Genomic DNA, 20,526 nt, shown 5'->3' with positions numbered 1-20,526 from the left:
AATGTGCTTGAGGCTTTAACTCAGAGCTTATCTAGTTTCTTCTAATTTTTGTTATCAATTACCATGCAACTTAAACTTTTAAGCTTAATTATGCATTGTTAAGTTTAATATGGATGTATCAGAGGGAAACACCCTTACCACCCCCAAGTTCTGAATTCCAAAAATAATTTGCTGTTAATGTTTATTTATTTATATATTTATATATATATATTTATTAAAGATTTCTGTCTCTTCCCCACCATCGCCTCCCATATCCCTCCCCCTCCCCCAATCAAGTCCCACTCCCTTGTCAGTCCAAAGAGCAATCAGGGTTCCCTGTCCTGTGGGAAGTCCAAGGACCACCCACCTCCATCCAGGTCTAGTAAGGTGAGCATCCAAACTGCCTAGGCTCCCACAAAGCCAGTACGTGCAGTAGGATCAAAAACCCATTGCCATTGTTCTTGAGTTCTCAGTAGTCATCATTGTCTGCTATGTTCAGCTAGTCCGGTTTTATCCCAGGCTTTTATTTATTTTAAAAGTTGGATATATTTTCATGATGAAATAATGTCACAAAACCCTCTTAGACATATCATAATCTATGTAATATAATTTGGTTACCATGCATTTATTTTTTTTTTGTCCTAAGGAGGAATCTAGTTTTAATAAAAATGTAATTCCTCTGAAGAAATGAGAGCTGAGAAACTGGAACTCTTCCTTATTTTGTGCCCATATGACTACTTTGATCACAACATCATCCTAGTGCCCAGAAATCCCGTCTGCTGCTAGCTTCTGGAAAGGCAGACTTGCTTTATATCTGCTTACCCACTCTCACTGCACACTCGTGCATTTATGAATATTTCTGCTAATCCATTATGTTTGAAACACATAATAAGACACAGAGTAGTTTTAATCTACCCTGTTGCATATTAGCCTTCCTGTCTCATTTTCCTACCTTATTTCACCCATCCTCTTTTTCTCCTCTGGTTTCTATGTAACTTTGCCTTCAGTCACAGGATTTGGGGACCTTGAATTTACTGCAGGCTATAGGTCCTATAATTAATAGAAATACCCAGTTTTGTTGGTTATCAGAATGCATCTTTTTCTATCATTCTGAAATACTCTATGGGATACCAACACTTTATAGAAATATATTTTTAAAGTTATATGATAGTTTTTACAGAGCTAATGGTCAGTTGGATTTGTTTCTTCTTCAATTTGTGAACTGGTTTACTGTCTAAAGTATTTGTCTATTGAGTGATATACATGTTTGTTATTGAGTATATTGTAAAAAATATGAAAGATAGAAAAATTTCTAAGGATAACGCTGTTTTTGCTTTAATATGTAGGGAACTTTTGGCTTTATATTATTGATATGTTATCTACTCTCAAAACACTCATACACACAACATACACACACTTATACCCAGAGAGAAAGGAAGAAGGAGGGTGGGGAGAGCCTTCTATATTTATCCTATTGTTGATTTATTTATAGAAAGCAAAGTTAATTTACAGAGTGCAACACAGTCATTTAAGTGAGACTCTTGTAATAAATTTTTATCCCTCTGTGTTTTGGGGGTGTATAAGGAAGTTTGTTTTGTAACTAATTTTGTAACTCTTGCATTATTAGGGTTTTGCACCTGCAGTAAATAGAAACCAGAGTAAGGGTTTTTTTTTTTTTTTTTTTTTTTTTTTTTTTTTTTTCTGATGCGGTTCCTGAGCTGGTTGCAAGCCGAAAATCAATAAGTTTCACAAATATAGTTGCTTTCTTTCCTATTTATTGTGCATTATGAGTCAATTCTGTTTCTGCTTATGGAGGAAGGCCACTATTCAGAAATCATAAAATAAAAGCATTTAATAAAGATTCATGGAGTAGCAAATGACTAGGTGGAATAGCATACCGACCATGTTGCACAGTGCACATGATAAGTTTGAAGGGCAGAAAATGGAAGGCACTAAGCTTTTCAGGTGATCACAATCAAATCAGAACACATCAAAACAGCTGGTGTTCTGTGACTCAGAATCAATCTGTCAGTTTGAATCACCATGTATTTTATTTCTCTTTACTGTTTCACTGGAGAGATTTAAACAGACATATAGACTTCCCATTTGCTTGAACCCCTGCTCTGAGATAATTAGTTTTTACATACTAATAATAATGAATGCAAAAAAAATCTATAAAGAGGCTAACTTTAAAATCATGTTTTAAAACAACATTCTACATGTAGAGTAAATCAATGCCTTAGAAGAATCATGGAAATTGTGCTGTGGAACAAAGATAATTCTACAAATGGCAGAATTCGGTAATCTATAAACGTGGATGCTATTATTGTAATTTTCTAAGTGTATGTATTAATATTTTAGTGATAATCCAAATGCTATTTGGGGGAATTCAGTATAGTTAACAACTGAATTTTTAGCAATATTACATGTTCTAGTTTCTGACACAATCTTCTGTCTTTGTTCTAGGTACTTATTTCACCATTCCTTGGCAAGGGCTACTCAGCACTGCTTACCTCTTCCAGTGAAACACTCTACAGATTATTTTCTCTGGATTCTGAGCTGACACACTGCTGGAGGCAAAAGCTACGAGGCCAACTAGAACTGTGACTTTTCTCTTCTCAAGATTTTTTTCTTACACAGCAAAAAGAAAGAAAAAAAAGATGAAGCTGGGCAAAGTAGAGTTGTGCCATTTTCTACAGCTTGTAGGTCTCTTCCTATGTTTCTCTGGGACGAGTCAAGCTGAACCGCCAAGGTCCAGATCCAAGCTATATTTTCAGTCAGGGAGGTCCCGAACGAAGCGCAGCTGGGTATGGAATCAGTTCTTCGTGCTGGAAGAATACATGGGCTCAGATCCCCTCTATGTAGGCAAGGTAGGGAATTTGGCCTTTCAAAGTTCAAATGGTTACTGTCAATACCTGTGACTGGATGAAGAGTCACATTTGTATTTAGTAAAAGAGTTTATGATATTTCTTTCATTAACTACTGTGCCAGGTGGGGTAGTGAGGACTTAGCTTAAGGAGTGGTACTTTTGTTTTAAATCTTAGAGGCCTGGTTTACCACTATTGGAACGTGCTGTTAAGCTCTTATTACCATAAATAGAATAAGATGACCCACTAAAGATGAAGTGATATACTTCTTCGACCAGTTAATATTGAAAGGATTTTGCCAGTGTATAATTATTGGATACGATGAATTTCAGTATGAAATTTTCACTCATGTATATAATGAATTTTGACCATATTCAAAGCCACATCTAGTACTCTCAAGAAATTCCTTCTTCCTACTTCCTTTGATATTCTTTGCTTTTCTAGCTAGTCCCCCAACTACTTTCATGGCTGTTGCTTGCTGTGGGTTTTTTGTTTGTTTATTTATATGCTTTGCTTTGTTTTATTGTTGTAATCCACTAAGTTTCATCATGGTTACCCACAAGAGCATAGTTGAGAAGTTGTAGAGTTATTTACAAGAGTATCCCCAATTTACCAGTATCTATGCTGTCGAAGAAAACACCTACTCCTCTCTCGAAACATTTCAGTTGATTCTCTAGTAGCTAGTTTTGTGATATCTTATCAATTATGCCTACATTCATACTTATGTATCTTTACCCATTCTTAGCATTACAGTTTGTAATATGAAATATTTTGACATCATTGTTTCAATTATAAGCAGTTCAAATCCAAGTTCTTAGCTATCTTCTTTTCATAAAACTGCATTTTTTTTTTGCTTTTCAGAATGTCCCTTTTTTTGTTAAATATGAGCATGAATCAAATTCAATTTGAGATGCTATTAGACAAATGATCAGCAGTTCATGGTAGTTGTATTGCTGCAGATTTTGTTTTTAATTTTCTTTCTTTCTTTCTTTCTTTTTTTTTTTTTTTTTTGTCAAATGTTCCTTTGAGAATTCAGTGACCTAAAGGGCATATTACAAGAACATGGCCTGATGCTCACTTTTCTTAGATCTTCTTCTCAGGTGATAGGCTTTTCATAGTTTAAGATGTCCTAAGTTCCTCAGTGTGGGAGTCAGCACTAGTAAATATTTCTGAATAGGATAGATCAGTAATTAAACTAAACAGCTGTATATCTTCCTCCAATCTCACTAGTTTTAAGCATATATTCCTCATAAAATGTAGCATAATTTACTAACAGAGTTACTGAGAAATCAGGACTTTTTTTCACTAGAAAGATCAAGAATGAATATTAGATATTTTATGTTGATGATTTTTTCACATGAATAAGTTAAACTATTTTTAAAAATTATTGAGTATTTGCTTAGTTCAAGGAAAATTTTAAAAAATATTTCTCATTTCTTTTTAATGTTTAGGATTCTGATTGAATCTCTATGGCAAACAGAAATATGTTGGACCAGGGACTTGCATTTTCCTTAAGTAAAAAAGTGTAGCCAGTGGGCAGGGCCACACACCTTTGATCCTAGCACTCAGGAGGCAGAGGCAGACAGATCTCTCTGAATTCAAAGCTAGCCTGAGTGAGTTCCAGGACAACCTTCAAAGATACAGAGAAATCCAGTCTTAAAAACAAAAAACCAAAAAAGTATGTGTAAATATTAAGGAATATATATTATACTAATTCACTTGTACAACTATTAAAATCATTATGCTTTATATGTGACAAAATTTCTCGCAATCCATTTTAACTTACTTCCCTGCACACAAATGATACTGGCAAAATCACATACCACAAAGCAATGACACCAAACAATGATGTGAATCTGATCCCACCATGCACCTGGTAGAAGAAAGAAACTAAACCCTGAAAGAAATACTCTGAATACCTACCACCCATGCATCCAAACATAGGTCACTAATTAATAAATAAAAATCTTACCACTTGTGTATCCTAATATGGGTCACTAATCAATTAAAAATAAGGTTACCACCCATTCATCTTAAATGGGTCACTAATTAATAAATAAAAATGTTATCACCTGTGTATCCTAATACGGGCCACTAATTAACAATAAAAATGTCAGAAAATTAAAAATAGTGAAAATAGTAATTATAATTCAAGGTTTTGACCAAGAATCTATCATTTTATGCTATTTAACATATGAATTAAACTTTCTTTAGTCTTTCTTAAATAGATCATGATGTTCAAATCATTTCCAAACAGAATGTATTCCACAAAACTATATTATGACCATGTTTAGTTACAGTTAGAAACAAGAAAAATATTCCTCATACCTTTATTTAAAGCAAAATTATCAGGGCCCAGTTGACATTTTTAAATTGGCAACATTATAAAATTATAAAATTATCCCTCTTTATGTCTCTTATAATAATTCAGAAAGTAGCTGTAACACTAAACAAATCAATTTAAATTACAAAAACTCTACAAAAGAACTCCTACAGCTGATAAACACCTTTAGTAATGTGGCAGGATAGAAGATCAGCTCCAAAAAATCAGTTGCCCTCCTATACACTAAGGATAAGGATGCAGAGAGGGAAATCAGAGAAGCATCACCTTTCACAATAGCCACAAATAGCATAAAATATCTTGGGGTAACTCTGACCAAGTAAGTGAAAGATCTATTTGACAAGAACTTTAAGTCTTTGAAGAAAGAAATTGAAGAGGATACCAGAAAATGGAAGGATCTCCCTTGCTCTTGGATTGGGAGGATCAACATAGTAAAAATGGCAATTCTCCCAAAAGCAATCTATAGATTCAATGCAATCCCCTTCAAAATCCCATCAAAATTCTTCACAGACCTTGAGAGGACAATAATCAACTTTATATGGAAAAACAAAATTTTTGAAAGAAGTCACATGTCAAAAATTTTAAATTCATTTCAAATAAAAATAGAAAAGTGTTAATGATATTTAACAAGAATCCATTAATTTGGCTCTTTATACTTATAAGTATAACATCCTTAGCTTGAGGATATAATTGGACATAATATTTTTGAAAATGTTCATTAGATTTTCAGTAAATACAAAGACTATATCTCATAAAAAATATATCTTACAACTATTTACCTGGCAATCAAGTTACATCAGTAATCATAATAATCTAGAAAATATTTAGATTTTAGGGAGGACATTTGCAAGTCATATGCAAATACAGGAGGTCTTAAGCATCTTTGGATTTTGGTATCTATGGGAAAATCTATCAAGTTCATTTAAAATATTACTTAAATACAATACAATTATTTTACATATTTTAGTACCAGCTACATATTCCATAGTTTGGTTTTGGCTGTGGTAATTGGATGTTTTCAGAGCATTTTTGAATGTTTTGATTAAATTTTTTCATAGCTTGATTGAATTTCTTCAGGTTTGTTTCAGACAGAGCAGGTGTTTGTTTACAAACTAGAGAAGCATCTCCTGAGCTGTTGACAAATAAAAAGAAAAGGCAGTTAGATTCATGTGTGATGAAGAAGTGTGGCGAGGCAATTCTCGTTTCTAGTTTGACTAGATTTCCTCCCTTCTGAAGGATGAACTCAGTAGGAAAATGGCGCTGTCTTGCTGGAACTGTAATTAAAGTACTAGAAACAAAGTGATTAACATTATCCTAGAAAGTTTTGTATATAAACACTGTACAATTATCTGATAAGAAAAATTCCCTTCACATCTTGGCTCAGAATGTTTCCTTAGTTAAAATGCTGACATATTTTAAGGTACTTAGCCTGAAACACACAAACAAAATTTGGCCCATACATGCGTAATGTTCTACAGATGTGAGTTTGAAAGATTTGTGATGATCACTAGTAGAATTAGTCAAACCATGTTCAAATTAGATTTTTCTGATTTGTGAGTCATTTAAGGGTCCACATTGGAGTCGAATATGTATGGATAGATTACATACTCTGCATTTAGTTCTCTCGGATGAAGAATAAATAGGAAAAAAAAAACATCCACTTTCCCTATATCATATCCAAGAATCTTCATTCTGAGTTGCACATTTTTCTTATTTCTGGCATAGTTTACATAATATTCTGAATTGAATCATCACAGAGTTGTTACACCTTGCTTATTCAAGAAAAGCAGAGATTGGTAAGGTTCAGGCAAATAGATTAAATTTAATTACAAACTAGAACATAAATCCTACAAAATATCAATAAAATATAGTATAAAATATCAATAAATACATATTGTTATACAGGTATGGATTCATTTATAAAACTAAAGCCATACAAAGAGTCTGTAAGGAAATATTTATACTAAGATAAGAAAGGGTCTCATATACATAAACTTAAACTTGTAATTTTTCTAAGGATAGCAACAAAGGCTGGGATATAATTTAAGGCTTGATTTTCAGAGATAACCTCAGAATTTATTACAGAAGACAATTTTCAATATGCTTGAGCATTATAACCCCTAAAAGTAGACATTTATCTATGATGGAGCAGCTATGATCAGCGAATTTTGTAGATGAGTTTAACAGTATAGTGGTCCAAAACAAGAACATTTTCCCACTGATTAGGTTATTTGTGGTAAATATGAGAAAATATCATGATAAAAATATATTTGACTAAGTTCTCAGGGCTTTGATAAGAGGACAGTGTTCACTATACTTCAGAAAAATATTTTATAGTGTATATGTGTCTGATCAAAAGGTGTATGTGAATAACGTATATCCTGAATACACACACACACACCAGCACATATGTATATAATATACATATGTATATATAAATATATATTATTTGTGTTAGAGATGGTTAGGTATTAAAATTCCTTAGCCCCTCTTTCCTGAACAGAGAATTCTTTATTATGTATTCCCAATGATTGGCTGAGAATTCTCTGCCTCATTTTTTAGCATGCATAGCAGTTGTGAAAGCAATAATTTCAGAGGCATGTTATCTGTGTTTGTACATTTACTCTGACACTTCCAAATGTGATTTTGAGTAAGTACCTTGGTTCTACTTTTATAAAAATAGGTAAATGATGCTAACCTCATAAGACTATTGTAAATACAGAAAGAATCAATGTTAAATCATACAATGAAATTTCCAAAGGAGTAAGTGTACTTCTATAAATTAGCAAGCTTCATGAAGAGATTGTGTTTGACACAGGTCTCGGATCTATTCACCCTCTGTAGCTAAGATGGGAGCTCAGAAATGTCCATGGTCCTTTGAGTGCTGCTGGGAGGAAAGACTGAGCTTTATGAGAACTCTTTGTTTTAGGAATTTGAATTAAAATGTTCAAAGTAAATTATTGGGTTCTGATCTAAACTAAAACATTTGCTAAAATTAGTTGTTTGTCTCATTTAACATGTGACATGGTTTTGAGAACTGTCTTCAAACTTAGATGTGCTTGTTTCTTGTTCCCTGAAAATATGACAGACTGAACCAAGTTCCAAGAAATATTTTCTATTCTACATGCCATTCAAATTTAGGCATCAAGACTCTTTACTGATTATAATACGTACGGTAAATTATCTCCTTTAAATAATAACTTAAGCTGAAATTATGTTAGTTTTTCTATTATTATTAACTTTAATCCAATAACACAAGCAATGATAAATTATAGAGTCTTTATGTGCTGAATCATACCCAAGAAATGTACAAAGAATAATCTATAAAAAAATTAAATTCTAGCTATGAAAGCAAAAATGAGTTTTTCAACATCTTTCCTCAGAAATAATATTAATTTTAATAAGACTCTATTGTCCACTTGTCCATTATAGACTCTGTAAATTACTTGCAAGATTCTATATGCAGCCAGATATTTATTGTGCATGCCTTTAAATACAACACTTGGGAGGCAGAGGCAGGTAAATCTCTGTGAGTTCGAGGCTAGCTGGGTCTACAGACCGAGATCCAGGAAAGGCTCCAAAACTACACAAAGAAACTCTGTCTTGATAAACTTAAAATAAAACAAAACAAAACAACAACAACAAAAAAGATTTTCTATTTACTTATAGACCCTTCATGTCTCTTGGGTCTTTCTGCCTTCTTCTCCTGTGTAATAACCAAAAATAACCTTTTCTCCATTATTATTGATTAAATTTATTCATTTATCTTATATTCTCCTTCCTCTCTTCTCCTCCCATTCAATCTCCCATTTCCCTTCCCTGCACCCCCATCTACTCCTCTTCTGTTTCTGTTGAGAAGTAGGCAGATCTCCCATGGGTATCAACAAAGCATGATATCATGTTTTGATAGTGAGGTAGGACTAAGCTGCTCCCCTTGTATTAATTCTAGCCCAGGCAACTCAGTATGTAGAATAGTTTCTTGGAATTCAGCAAAACATTACGGACATGCCTTGCTTCTGCCACAAGGTATCTCACAAGTAGATCAAGCTACACATCTGTAGTACATAAGTTGAGTACCTAGATCACTCCCATGTATGCTCCCTAGCTGTTGGTCCAGAGTCTATGAGCTCCTCGGAGTCCAAGTAACTTGTTTATGTGGGTTTCATTGTGATGACCTTGAGCCCCTGTCTCCTACAATCTTTCTCTTCAACATGATTCTGAGAGTTCATCCAAGTGCTTGGTTTTAGATCTCTGAATCTGTTTCCATTAATCACTGATGAAGGCTCTCTGATGACAATTGGGATGGTCACCAATCTGATTTTAGGAGATAGCAGTTAAGGTACCCATTCCACAATTGCTATGGGTCTTACCTGCGGTCATCTGTGTAGATTTGTAGGAGGTTCTTTTGAATTAGGTTTCTTCCTGATCCCAAAATGTGATGTCTCTTTCACTACTCTCCCCCTGCATCTCTTCTCTTAACCCAATCCCTCATGTTCCCATCCTGGCATGATTCCCCTCCAAGTCTACCCAAAAGATCTCTTCTATTTTCTGTTTTCAGGGAAATCCATGTATTCCTGTCCTCCTTGTGGCCTCCTTGCTATCTTGCCTCTCTGGGAATGTAGATTCTCGCATGGTTATCTTTTAATTATAGCTGATATTCACTTATGAATGAGTACATACTATGTTTGTCATGGGAACTGGATTACCTCACTCAGGATGTTGTGAGAAAAGAGTAAGTCATAAAGTAAAACTCCAAATTTTCTAAAGCTCAATGTTCTTCAGGTGCAATCCATACTTTCCATTCTTTGCTACATTGACCATACAAAGGGGTAAGTCTTCTTTCTGTGTTCCTCAGTCCTATTTTGACTTCAAATTTCGTGATGTCGTTGTTTGTCACTGTTGCGTAAAACTTCTTTGTTTAAATGTTCCACATTTTTTTCATTCATTCTTCACTTGAGGGGGACATGAGCTCTCCTCCAGGTAGAGATTGTTGTTATCTTATGTTATTAATATGTTATAGGCCATCAGGGTTAGGATTCTGCCTTCCTCGTGTTGCAAGTGGAAAAGTTTCTCCATGTCTGGAGTTGCAGTGTTTAAAACACTCCCAAGACCCTGAGCATTATATGACTCACAGATAAAGGATCATGTAGATTAAATGTGAAGCCCAGGATACAGGGGGATCTGGACTGGACTGTGGTTATATCACCTAAACATGTATGATCATTAAGTTATTTTATATACTTCCTATAGAATCCTCCCTCTTAAAAAAAACTGTTCACACATCAAATAGAAGAAAATACTGTTAAAATGGGAGCCACAGAGAGATTTGAATGTACCTGTCATTGTACAAATACATCAATACTTATATATCTTCTGCCTCACTGAGGAACACAGAAAGAAAACTTACCCCTTTGTATGGTCAATGTAGCAAAGAACGGAAAGTATGGATTATACCTGAAGAACATTGAGCTTTAGAAATGTTTGGAGTTTTATACTTTATGACTTACTCTTTTCTCTACAGAATTGGACAATCTGTATTTTGTATAGCCATCATTGGATATGTTATATAACTAAGAAATTATATATAACAATAAATCCATAGATTACTCTATAACATTGGGAAGGACTGTACCCTGTTATAGCTATTCATAAAAACAAACAATATGATTAATAATTAGTTTATTTACATTAATTAAAAAATTTTCACTAGCCAGGCGGTGGTGGTGCACGCCTTTAATCCCAGCACTCGGGAGGCAGAGGCAGGCGGATCTCTGTGAGTTCGAGACCAGCCTGGTCTACAGAGCTAGTTCCAGGACAGGCACCAAAGCCACAGAGAAACCCTGTCTCGAAAAAAAAAATCACTCTCCCTCTACAGCTTATCCACATTTGTCCCCTAGTCCACTGTTGCGGGAGGTCCTCCCACTTCTCCAACCTATAGCTGCTGAGATACCAGCCCATTGGGGCGTGGTCTCTCTCCCTTTAAAAAAGCGGCCACTTCCCTCTCTTCTCTCTCTTCACTTCCTGCTCTGCCTGCGACTAGACTCCTGGTTGCCTTGCGTAGAGGGCTGTTGCCTGGGACAGTGATCTGTAAGTTTTTTCCCCTTTAAATAAATATCACCCTATTAATCATAATCCCAAATTGGTGTGGCATTGTTTGTGACTTACGCCTTCATTTTGGCACCCAACGTTTGGTTTTAGAACCTCTCCCGGCTCGCAGCCGCGAGTTCGTCTTGGCGGCCGGAAGTTCGGCTTGGTGGCCGCAAGTTCGGCTTGGCGGCCACTAGTTCGGCTTGGCGGGAGCCCTTGCTTCCTCAGCCGCTGCCTGTGCTCTTCTCTACCCCTGGATTCTGGGTTTCTGGTTCCGTCTCTGGAATTGATTTAATTACATTTACTTTGTTGAGAAACTTGCGTTTTCCAGTTTTTAACATCTACTAAGGCACTGAAACAGGACCATGTTTTCATCGCGATTCTGCAACAGCGCCACCTGCTGGATAATAGGTAATATGGCAATTTTCGTTTCTAATGCAAATTTTACTGCTTTGTTTTCACTAATACAATGGATTAGTAATTTTATATTTACTAATACAATTAATTACATCATACAAGGTTTATATGATTATGGGGATACCTTAATTTGCTTGTTACTAGGCTTCAGTTTTCTTTTCCATATTCTATCATTAAGGAAGAATATGGCACTCCTAAGAATGATAGAATCTTTACGAACTAATAATGAACAACTAATTGACAGGATTAAAATTATTGAAAATCAGAGGTTATCTGAACAAGTGGATACTATGACAGACAAAATTGATTCCATATCCAAGGGTATTAGAAAGTTACCTGAAAGGGTTCAGGCTGTTGAATTTGACCTTCAGAGTTTATCACAAAGTTTTGATAAGGTAACAGACAGAATGTACCTCCAAGATGGGAATCTACATGATATACAAGAAAAGTTTAAGGAGGACATGTTATCTTTGAAGGAAAAAATTAAAGCTTTGGAATCACAGGTGCAGAAAGGGGACCAAAAAATTGATACCTCAGTAAAATCACTGGAAATATATACAGGTCAGGAGATTCAGGATTTAAGAGAGACAATGATAAAAAGGTTTGAAAAGATTGGAGAAATTATTGCAGCTGGTGAACAGAGTAAGGAGGCACAAGGACAGGATACAATGCCTCCACCAGCTATTAGAACTGGCTTACCCAGGGTTCTAGTGACATACCCTATACTTAATTCTGACAAAGCGTCAACTTCTAAAGGCTCAAAGGGAGTCAGAGAAGCTAGATGGACACCAATAGCAATGAATGATCTGAAAGAAATTAAGCAAGCTGTTGTTAATTTTGGCTTGCACAATGCATATGTAAAGGAAATGATAAAGACTTGGGCTTCTAATGCTAGAGCTACCCCCCATGATTTCCATCAGTTAGTGTCTGCAGTTTTAGATAATGGACCTTCCTTGATGTTTGGAATTTATTTCAGAGAAGAATCCAAACATATGGAACAGCAAGGAAGAGCAAAAGGTATTGAGGTTTCCCAAGATCAAATTCTTGGTGCAGGAGAATATGCTGATCCACAGGTCCAAGCTCTTTATGACGATGAAGTACTGTGTCTATGTCACCAAGCAGCTTTAAATGCTTGGAATAGGATACAAGGTCCAGCAAAAAGGGTTGAATCATATACCAGAATTAGGCAGGGACAGAGAGAACCCTTTATTGACTTTTTGCAAAGATTAATTAAGGCTCTGGACATAGGGGTAACAGACCCAGAAGCTAGACGAATACTTCTTGAATCTCTAGCTTTTGAGAATGCAAACATAGAATGCAAAAAGATAATTGGGCCTTTAACGTCTAGATCAGCACCTATGGATGAATGGATTCAGCATACGATGAATGTTGAGACGTTTAGCTATAATGATGAATCTTGGGTAGGAGAAGTGATTTCCAAAGCAATGAGGAGATGTCAAACTGCCAGGTGTTTTAACTGTGGTAAATTAGGACATTTACAAAGGGATTGCAGGCAAAGAATTTCTAGGAATAATATCTCTTCTGGGAATGACAAAAATAGGAGACCTCGGCCTTCAGGTATATGTAGGAGATGCGGTAAAGGCAGGCATTGGTCCAACGAATGTAGGTCAACAACAGATAGACGGGGCAATCCGATATCATCGGGGAAAGTCCATGGGGGGCCTCTCGCAGGCCCCCAAGCCAACAGTGGCCCAGTCATTCCCAGTCACAGTGGAGAACGTGCCTCACCAAGAAAATTAAAAGCTCCAATTTCTGCTGTAAAAAGTAATACTGGTCTAAATGATGAATTACGTGTGGAGGATGAGTCAAAAAACCCAGTAGGACAGAGTAAACGTATATTTTGGCAGACTTCTATTAATGATCAAAGACCAAAGCTAAGAGTCTGTATAAATGGCACTTTTATTGAAGGCTTATTAGACACAGGTGTGGATGTAAGTATCATTACCCCAGAATCTTGGCATCCGAATTGGCCTCTTCAAGAGGTAGATGTTCAGTTCCTAGGAATTGGAACCCTATCTCGTGTAAAACAAAGCACAAGATGGGTTGAATGCATAGGGCCCGAAGGGCAAATAAAAAGACTAAGGCCATATATAGCCAATATTGCCATAAATTTATGGGGCCGTGACCTGCTACAGCAATGGAATACCCAGATTAACATTCCTGTATTTCCAGGAATTCATAATTCTGGGAAGGATATGATGAGGTATTATGGAAAAAGGTCACCAGCCATTCAGGCTGTACAAGAACATACAGCAAATACCAAACCTTTAGAGGTACCAACAGCCCTACCTTTAAAATGGCTAACTGAGAAGTGAATATGGATCAAACAGTGGCCTCTAGCTGAAGATAAACTACAGGCATTGGAACAGCTGGTGCAAGAGCAACTAGATGCTCACCATATTGAAGAATCAACCAGCCCTTGGAATTCTCCTGTGTTTGTTGTAAAAAAGAAATCTGGTAAATGGAGAATGGTGACAGATCTAAGAGCTGTCAACAAAGTAATTCAACCTATGGGCCCACTACAATCTGGAATTCCTTTGCCTTCTCTGTTACCAAAAGGATGGCCTCTTATAGTTATTGATTTGAAAGATTGTTTTTTCACTATACATTACAAGAAAAGGATAGAGAAAAATTTGCCTTCACAGTGCCTACTTATAATAATTCTCAGCCTAATAGGAGATATCAATGGACTGTCCTCCCACAGGGTATGCTCAATAGTCCTACACTGTGCCAATATTTTGTAAGTAAGCCATTGGAAATAATTCGTAAACAATTCCCCAAGTCCATCATTTATCATTACGTGGATGACATCTTGTTATCTGATTCAAATAAAGATACTTTAGAAAGGATATTTGAAGAAGTAAAGAAAGTCTTGCCTAGGTGGGGATTACAAATTGCCCCTGAAAAGATTCAAAGAGGCAACTATATTAATTACCTAGGTTACAGAATAGGGTTAGAGAAAATTAAAACGCAAAAGGCACAAATTAGGAGAGACCGCTTAAAGACTCTTAATGACTTCCAACGATTGTTAGGAGACATTTCCAGTCTACGACCAGCTGTTGGGATAACACCTGATCTAATAGTTCATTTAAACAAAACCTTAGATGGTGATAAAGATTTGAATAGTCCAAGAAAACTGACAGCTGAAGCAGAAAAGGAACTGACAATGATCGAGGAAAAATTACAGGAGGCACATGTGGATAGGGTGAACCCAAATCTTAGCTGCATCTTAGTCATATTGCCTTCCAGAATTTCTCCTACAGGGATTCTAATGCAGAGGGAAGATATTATTTTAGAGTGGATATTTATACCTAATAAACCAAGTAAAAAATTAAAAACTTATGTGGAAAAAGTCTCTGAATTAATTATAAAAGGTAAGCTGAGACTTCGTCAACTAGCAGGTATAGACCCAGCAGAAATTATAGTGCCTTTTAGTACTGAAGAAATAAAAAAGTTATGGGAAGACAATGAACCGTGGCAATGAGCTTGTGCTAATTTTTTGGGAGAAATTAATAGCAACTATCCCAAAAGTGGTAGACTTAACCTCATAAAAAGAACTTCTTGGATTCTTCCTAGAATTGTACGTGATGCTCCAATAACTGGAGCCCATACATTCTATACTGATGCAAATAAATCAGGGAAAGCAGGTTACAAGTCAGATGAATTGAGTAAGGTGGAACAAAGCCCTTATAATTCTGTCCAGAAGGCAGAATTATATGCCATTCTTATGGTGCTAAGGGATTTTAAAGAACCTCTTAATATAGTTACAGATTCACAATATGCAGAAAGAGTTATCTTGCATATTGAAACAGCTGAATTTATACCAGATAACACAGAGTTGACTTCATTGTTTATCCAGGTACAAGACATAATCAGGAACAGGCTTTGTCCGATGTACATAACACACATCCGGTCCCATACAGGTCTGCCTGGTCCTCTAGCCCAAGGCAATGCTGAGATTGATCAATTATTGATTGGAAGTGTGTTGCAGGCCTCAGAATTTCATAAGAAGCATCATGTCAATAGTAAAGGCCTAAAGAAAGAATTTTCCATTACTTGGCAACAAGCTAAGGACATTATAAAGAGATGTCCTACTTGTTTTTTCTATAATCAAACACCGTTGCCTGCAGGGAGTAACCCAAAGGGTACTAAGAGAAATGAAATCTGGCAGATGGATGTGTTCCACTTTATGGAATTTGGTAAATTAAAATATGTACACCATACCACAGACACGTATTCAGGTTTTCAATGGGCTACTGCCCTGAGCTCAGAAAAGGCTGATTCAATAATCACACATTTATTGGAAGTTATGGCCATCATGGGTATACCTGCACAAATAAAGACAGATAATGGTCCAGCATATGTATCTAAGAAAATGAAATGCTTTTTTGATTATTACAATATAAAACACATTACAGGTATACCAAATAATCCTACAGGTCAGGCAGTTATAGAAAGATCAAATCGTACTATAAAGGATATGCTGAACAAACAGAAAGGGACCGAAAATACCCCCAGAAATAGATTACATAATGCTTTATTAACCTTGAATTTTCTTAACGCTAATGAGAAAGGAACGACAGCAGCAGAGAGACATTGGATAATGGAAAAGTCTGCTGAACTAAATCAACCGATTTATTTCAAAGATGTGCTGACCTCTCAATGGAAGCCAGGAGATGTGCTACGTTGGGGAAGGGGTTTTGCTCTTGTTTCCACAGGAGAAGAAAAATTGTGGATACCATCAAAATTAATAAAGTTTCGATTTGAAGAGGAGAAACCTCTTGGAAAGGAGAAATGACAACTTATCTACAATGATGATATTTATACAGGTGGTAAGAAAAACATATAGAATGGGGGCAGGGTTCTGTTCTTATCTCCACAGGAAAACACTCATCTTTGAAAAATTCAAGGGACCCTGGATATTTGGATACTGACAGATGGAAAAATACCTGCCCAATAGGAAATATCAAGAAAACCGAAAGTGTTGTGTAAGTAATATTAAACCATATTTCTAAATTTATAAAGCTGGTTTTGAAGTTGGACTCTGGCTCAGTCCCTTTCCAATTCCAAGCCTGTTAGTAAGAGAAAAACCCAGAGTTTCTGGAGTTTCTGTCTCATGTCCAGAGCCATGATATGGGACAGAAAGAAATATGAGTTTAGAAAACATCTTTGCTTTTCTTCATATCTATCATACTTTTCATTGAACATATCTATCATGCCTTTCAGTGAATATGTATATCTATGTCTATACATGTCTATATGATTAATGTTTAAGTTTTTCACAATGAACAATGAGTTTTTCCTGAAGTGACATTTGAAGTTTCCAGGAAGAAGATGGGGCCCCATAACAACAACTCCACCTGGTTGATATGACGTCATGATACTGATAGCGCTACTACAAGACCTGCTTCGGGTACCAGCTGCACAAGACAGTTCCAACTTGGTTAGCTGAAATGGTGCACATCTTATACAACATTTTGGCCAGACCTGCACAAAATACTCAGAGACTATTGGCAATTTTAAAAGACATTGATCTTGAAATTTAACCATCATTTTACTTTCACAGGATCCCCCAGAAAGAACGTCGCCCCTATGACAGCTGGAAGTAATTCTAGAGGACGATGTCCCCTCTCCCAGTAAAGTTTGCCCTTGGGTTTAGGGACATCATTTAGGGGTTGATTATAATTAGTATACGATTGAGGGTTGGGGGAGGAATTTTATAAGCTCAGGGATCTTTTTGAAAAAAAAAAAAGAGGGATGATGGGATAATAGATTTGTAATTGTGAGTTACTGTTTTTAGACAAATATATTGGTATAGATTCTTGTATATTGATACAAAGTTAAATTATATTGACTATTGTATGCATGCATGTTTCTACCTTGTTTAAAACATTCTTATGTATTGACATATATTGTATTGTATATATTTACCATATTGCAGTGTACATTTCTACCTCTGATTAAGATACTTATATAATGTTTGTGCATTGATATATATTTACCTACTGCAATGCATATTTGTACATTGTTTATATTTGGAGGTCATTGTCCTCATTTGTTTCACAGTCGTTTATTGTCTTAGTCTTTAAGTTAGATAGATATTGAGAATTATATAGACTAATAGTCATCTAAGTTTGTCATTTATAATTAGACTAATCAGGTTCTTTAGATATATAGAGATTATACTCAGTATAGATAGATAATCTTCAACTTCTTCAAAGAGCTATAGAAAATGGCCTTTAATCTAACTCAGAGTTTTGTGGTAGTGAGACACAATTGCTCCTGGCAACACCACTCTATTCCCGAGAGAATGTTGAGCACCAAAGACACTCCACCTGGAGCCTTTCTTTTTGGCAGAACTGGCCTTTGGGCAAAGAAATGCCCATACCTCAACCACTGACAAAGATACAGAGCGTGCATCAATGGATAAAACAGGGCTGTCTTATCCTGCCAAGACAGGGTAAGATAGTTTTGAAAAGTTGCTTGCCTTTGAAAATGGTGTGTCAGTTATGTTAGGCCTTAGCCAAAGTTGGTTGCTTCAACGCTGCTAATGTGACTTTGGGTGATTGCCTAGGTAGCTAGTTGTCTCTGTGATTTGTTGCATGTTTTGGAAGTTGTTTTACTGAACTTCCTAATTACCCAGGTAACATTATTTCCCTTCTCAGATCTTTGATGGGGTTGAAGACTATATAAATGTAGTTACTTTCTCTCATGACTTTGCCAAGTTATTTATTATACAAGACATAAGCTAGTTAGAATAGGATATTTGTACTTATTATATATGATTTCATGATAGGTTTAGAACTCTCTTATTTAAACAAAAGGGGTAGGTGTTGCGGGAGGTCCTCCCACTTCTCCAACCTATAGCTGCTGAAATACCAGCCCATTGGGGAGTGGTCTCTCTCCCTTTAAAAAAGTGGCCACTTCCCTCTCTTCTCTCTCTTCACTTCCTGCTCCGCCTGCGACTAGACTCCTGGTTGCGTTGCTGTTGCCTGGGACAGTGATCTGTAATTTTTTTCCCCTTTAAATAAATATCACCCTATTAATCATAATCCCAAATTGGTGTGGCATTGTTTGTGACTTACGCCTTCAGTCCACCTGCAAAATATATTCTATTTATTCCTTACTAGGGAGATCCAAGGTTTACACCTAAAGCTTGACTCTTTACCTAACTTCCCTGTATGTGTGGACTGTAGCGTGATTATAATTTTCTTTTTCTTTTCTACCTTTCTTTTATTCCCTTTGAGGCAGAGTTTCTCTGTAGCTTTGAAGCCTCTCCTGGAACTAGTTTTGTAGACTAGGCTGACCTGACACAGAGAGATCTGCCTACCTCTGATTCTCGAGTGATGAGATTAATGATATATGCTACCACTACCTGGCTCTGTTATAACTTTCTTAACAACTAATTTCATTTATATGTGATATTTGATTTTCTGGGTCTGTGTCACCTCACTTAGGATGATTATTTTCTGGTTGCATTCATTCACCAGCAAATTTCATGATGTCGTTTTTTTGTAAGCACTGGGGAATATGCCATTGTGTAAATGTATCACATTTTCCTTATCTATTTTCCAGTAGAGGGCATATGCCCTCTAGTGGGCATATGCCCAAAGAATGCTTCATTTTATCATGAAGACAGTTTCTCAACTGTGGTCATTGTGTCTTTATTCACAATAGACAGAAACTGTAAACAACATTGATTAGCATATATTTTGAACATTAGAATCACTTGAGGTTTTAAGATACATTATTCTATTCTACTTACAATTTTCTATTCCAAGAATTCTCTGTTCTGTACTGCCAATAAGTGAATGAGAATCTTCCTGGTTAATTTCTTAGAAAGTACAGGAATTGTAGAAATAATAATTTCAGTGTGAATTCACGTTCACGTGTCAAGGAGATATGAATAGAAATGTCCCACATGATCCATTTCTCTCAGCTTCTTCTGGGTCTAATGGGTTTAATAGTAAGCACTATGTAATGCAGTTTTGTTTGAACTAAGTAAGGTGTTCCATGCAAAAATATTTTATGTTTTCTAAGTCAAAGGCATGTATAAATTATGTGTTGCAATTGTTTTTGATAGTGAATCATAAATTTGCTCCACATTTTCTATTTTCTCTATATAAGTAGATTAATATATTTTATTTTAAAGTATATTTAAGGATGATCAGACTCTCAAGGGAAAATAAGGATGGGTCCATGAAAGCTTCATCTCATTGACACATTTCCTGAACATAAATAGGATCTCTAAATTAATTTTTTATTTGTTTATCCTCTATTATAACAGGACAGTAATGTCATCTCTCCCTTATAAAAAAAGAGTCAAACTTTGATCAAATGTCACAGAAGCTTCTCAGTGCATAAACTATGAAGTGTTAAATAAAAGGCTTTAAAAAGGAAGAATTGTAAACTGGTTATACTGTTAAATTCTAAGATTGGAACAGTATTTCTAGTGCTAGTATTTTTGACAAATAAGCATGAATAATACTTGCACAAGACCCTTTTTGACAATTATCAAAAATTATATATATATTACTCTAATGCTTTCTGGCACCAGATAAATGGACTTGATGATTTTTTTTTTGTACTTAATACCATGTCCTAGGTCAGTGCTTCATTTATCCTGAAATTTAAATCTGAAATATTGCTTAGGTGTATAGATGCTTTAAATCATTAAATTCTGAATTCAGAAACTGTATTTGACTGAATCAGGAATCAATTGGGCAAATGATGGTGTTAAAAAAACATTTCAACTTTAAGAACCAATAGAAAAGTGACATTCTTATATTTTAAGGAAAATAAAGTTTTATCTAT

General features: G+C 35.6%; 1 protein-coding gene across 2 annotated transcripts in view; it reads left to right on the top strand.

The window, feature by feature from the left end:
- Cdh7 (cadherin 7) overlaps positions 1–20,526 on the top strand; it is a 188,287-nt gene that overhangs the window by 9,475 nt on the left and 158,286 nt on the right. For both annotated transcript variants that reach the window (XM_075987617.1, XM_075987619.1), the window contains exon 2: positions 2,446–2,849. In XM_075987617.1, coding sequence (XP_075843732.1) covers positions 2,640–2,849 — 210 coding nt within the window. In that variant the 5' untranslated portion in view covers positions 2,446–2,639. The remainder of the gene's footprint in view (positions 1–2,445; positions 2,850–20,526) is intronic.

This window comes from Microtus pennsylvanicus, chromosome 10 (assembly GCF_037038515.1).
Source record: "Microtus pennsylvanicus isolate mMicPen1 chromosome 10, mMicPen1.hap1, whole genome shotgun sequence".
NCBI classification, from domain to species: domain Eukaryota; kingdom Metazoa; phylum Chordata; class Mammalia; order Rodentia; family Cricetidae; genus Microtus; species Microtus pennsylvanicus.
The sequence above is the reverse complement of the archived record's forward strand: the minus strand, read 5'-3'. Positions and strand labels throughout refer to the sequence as shown.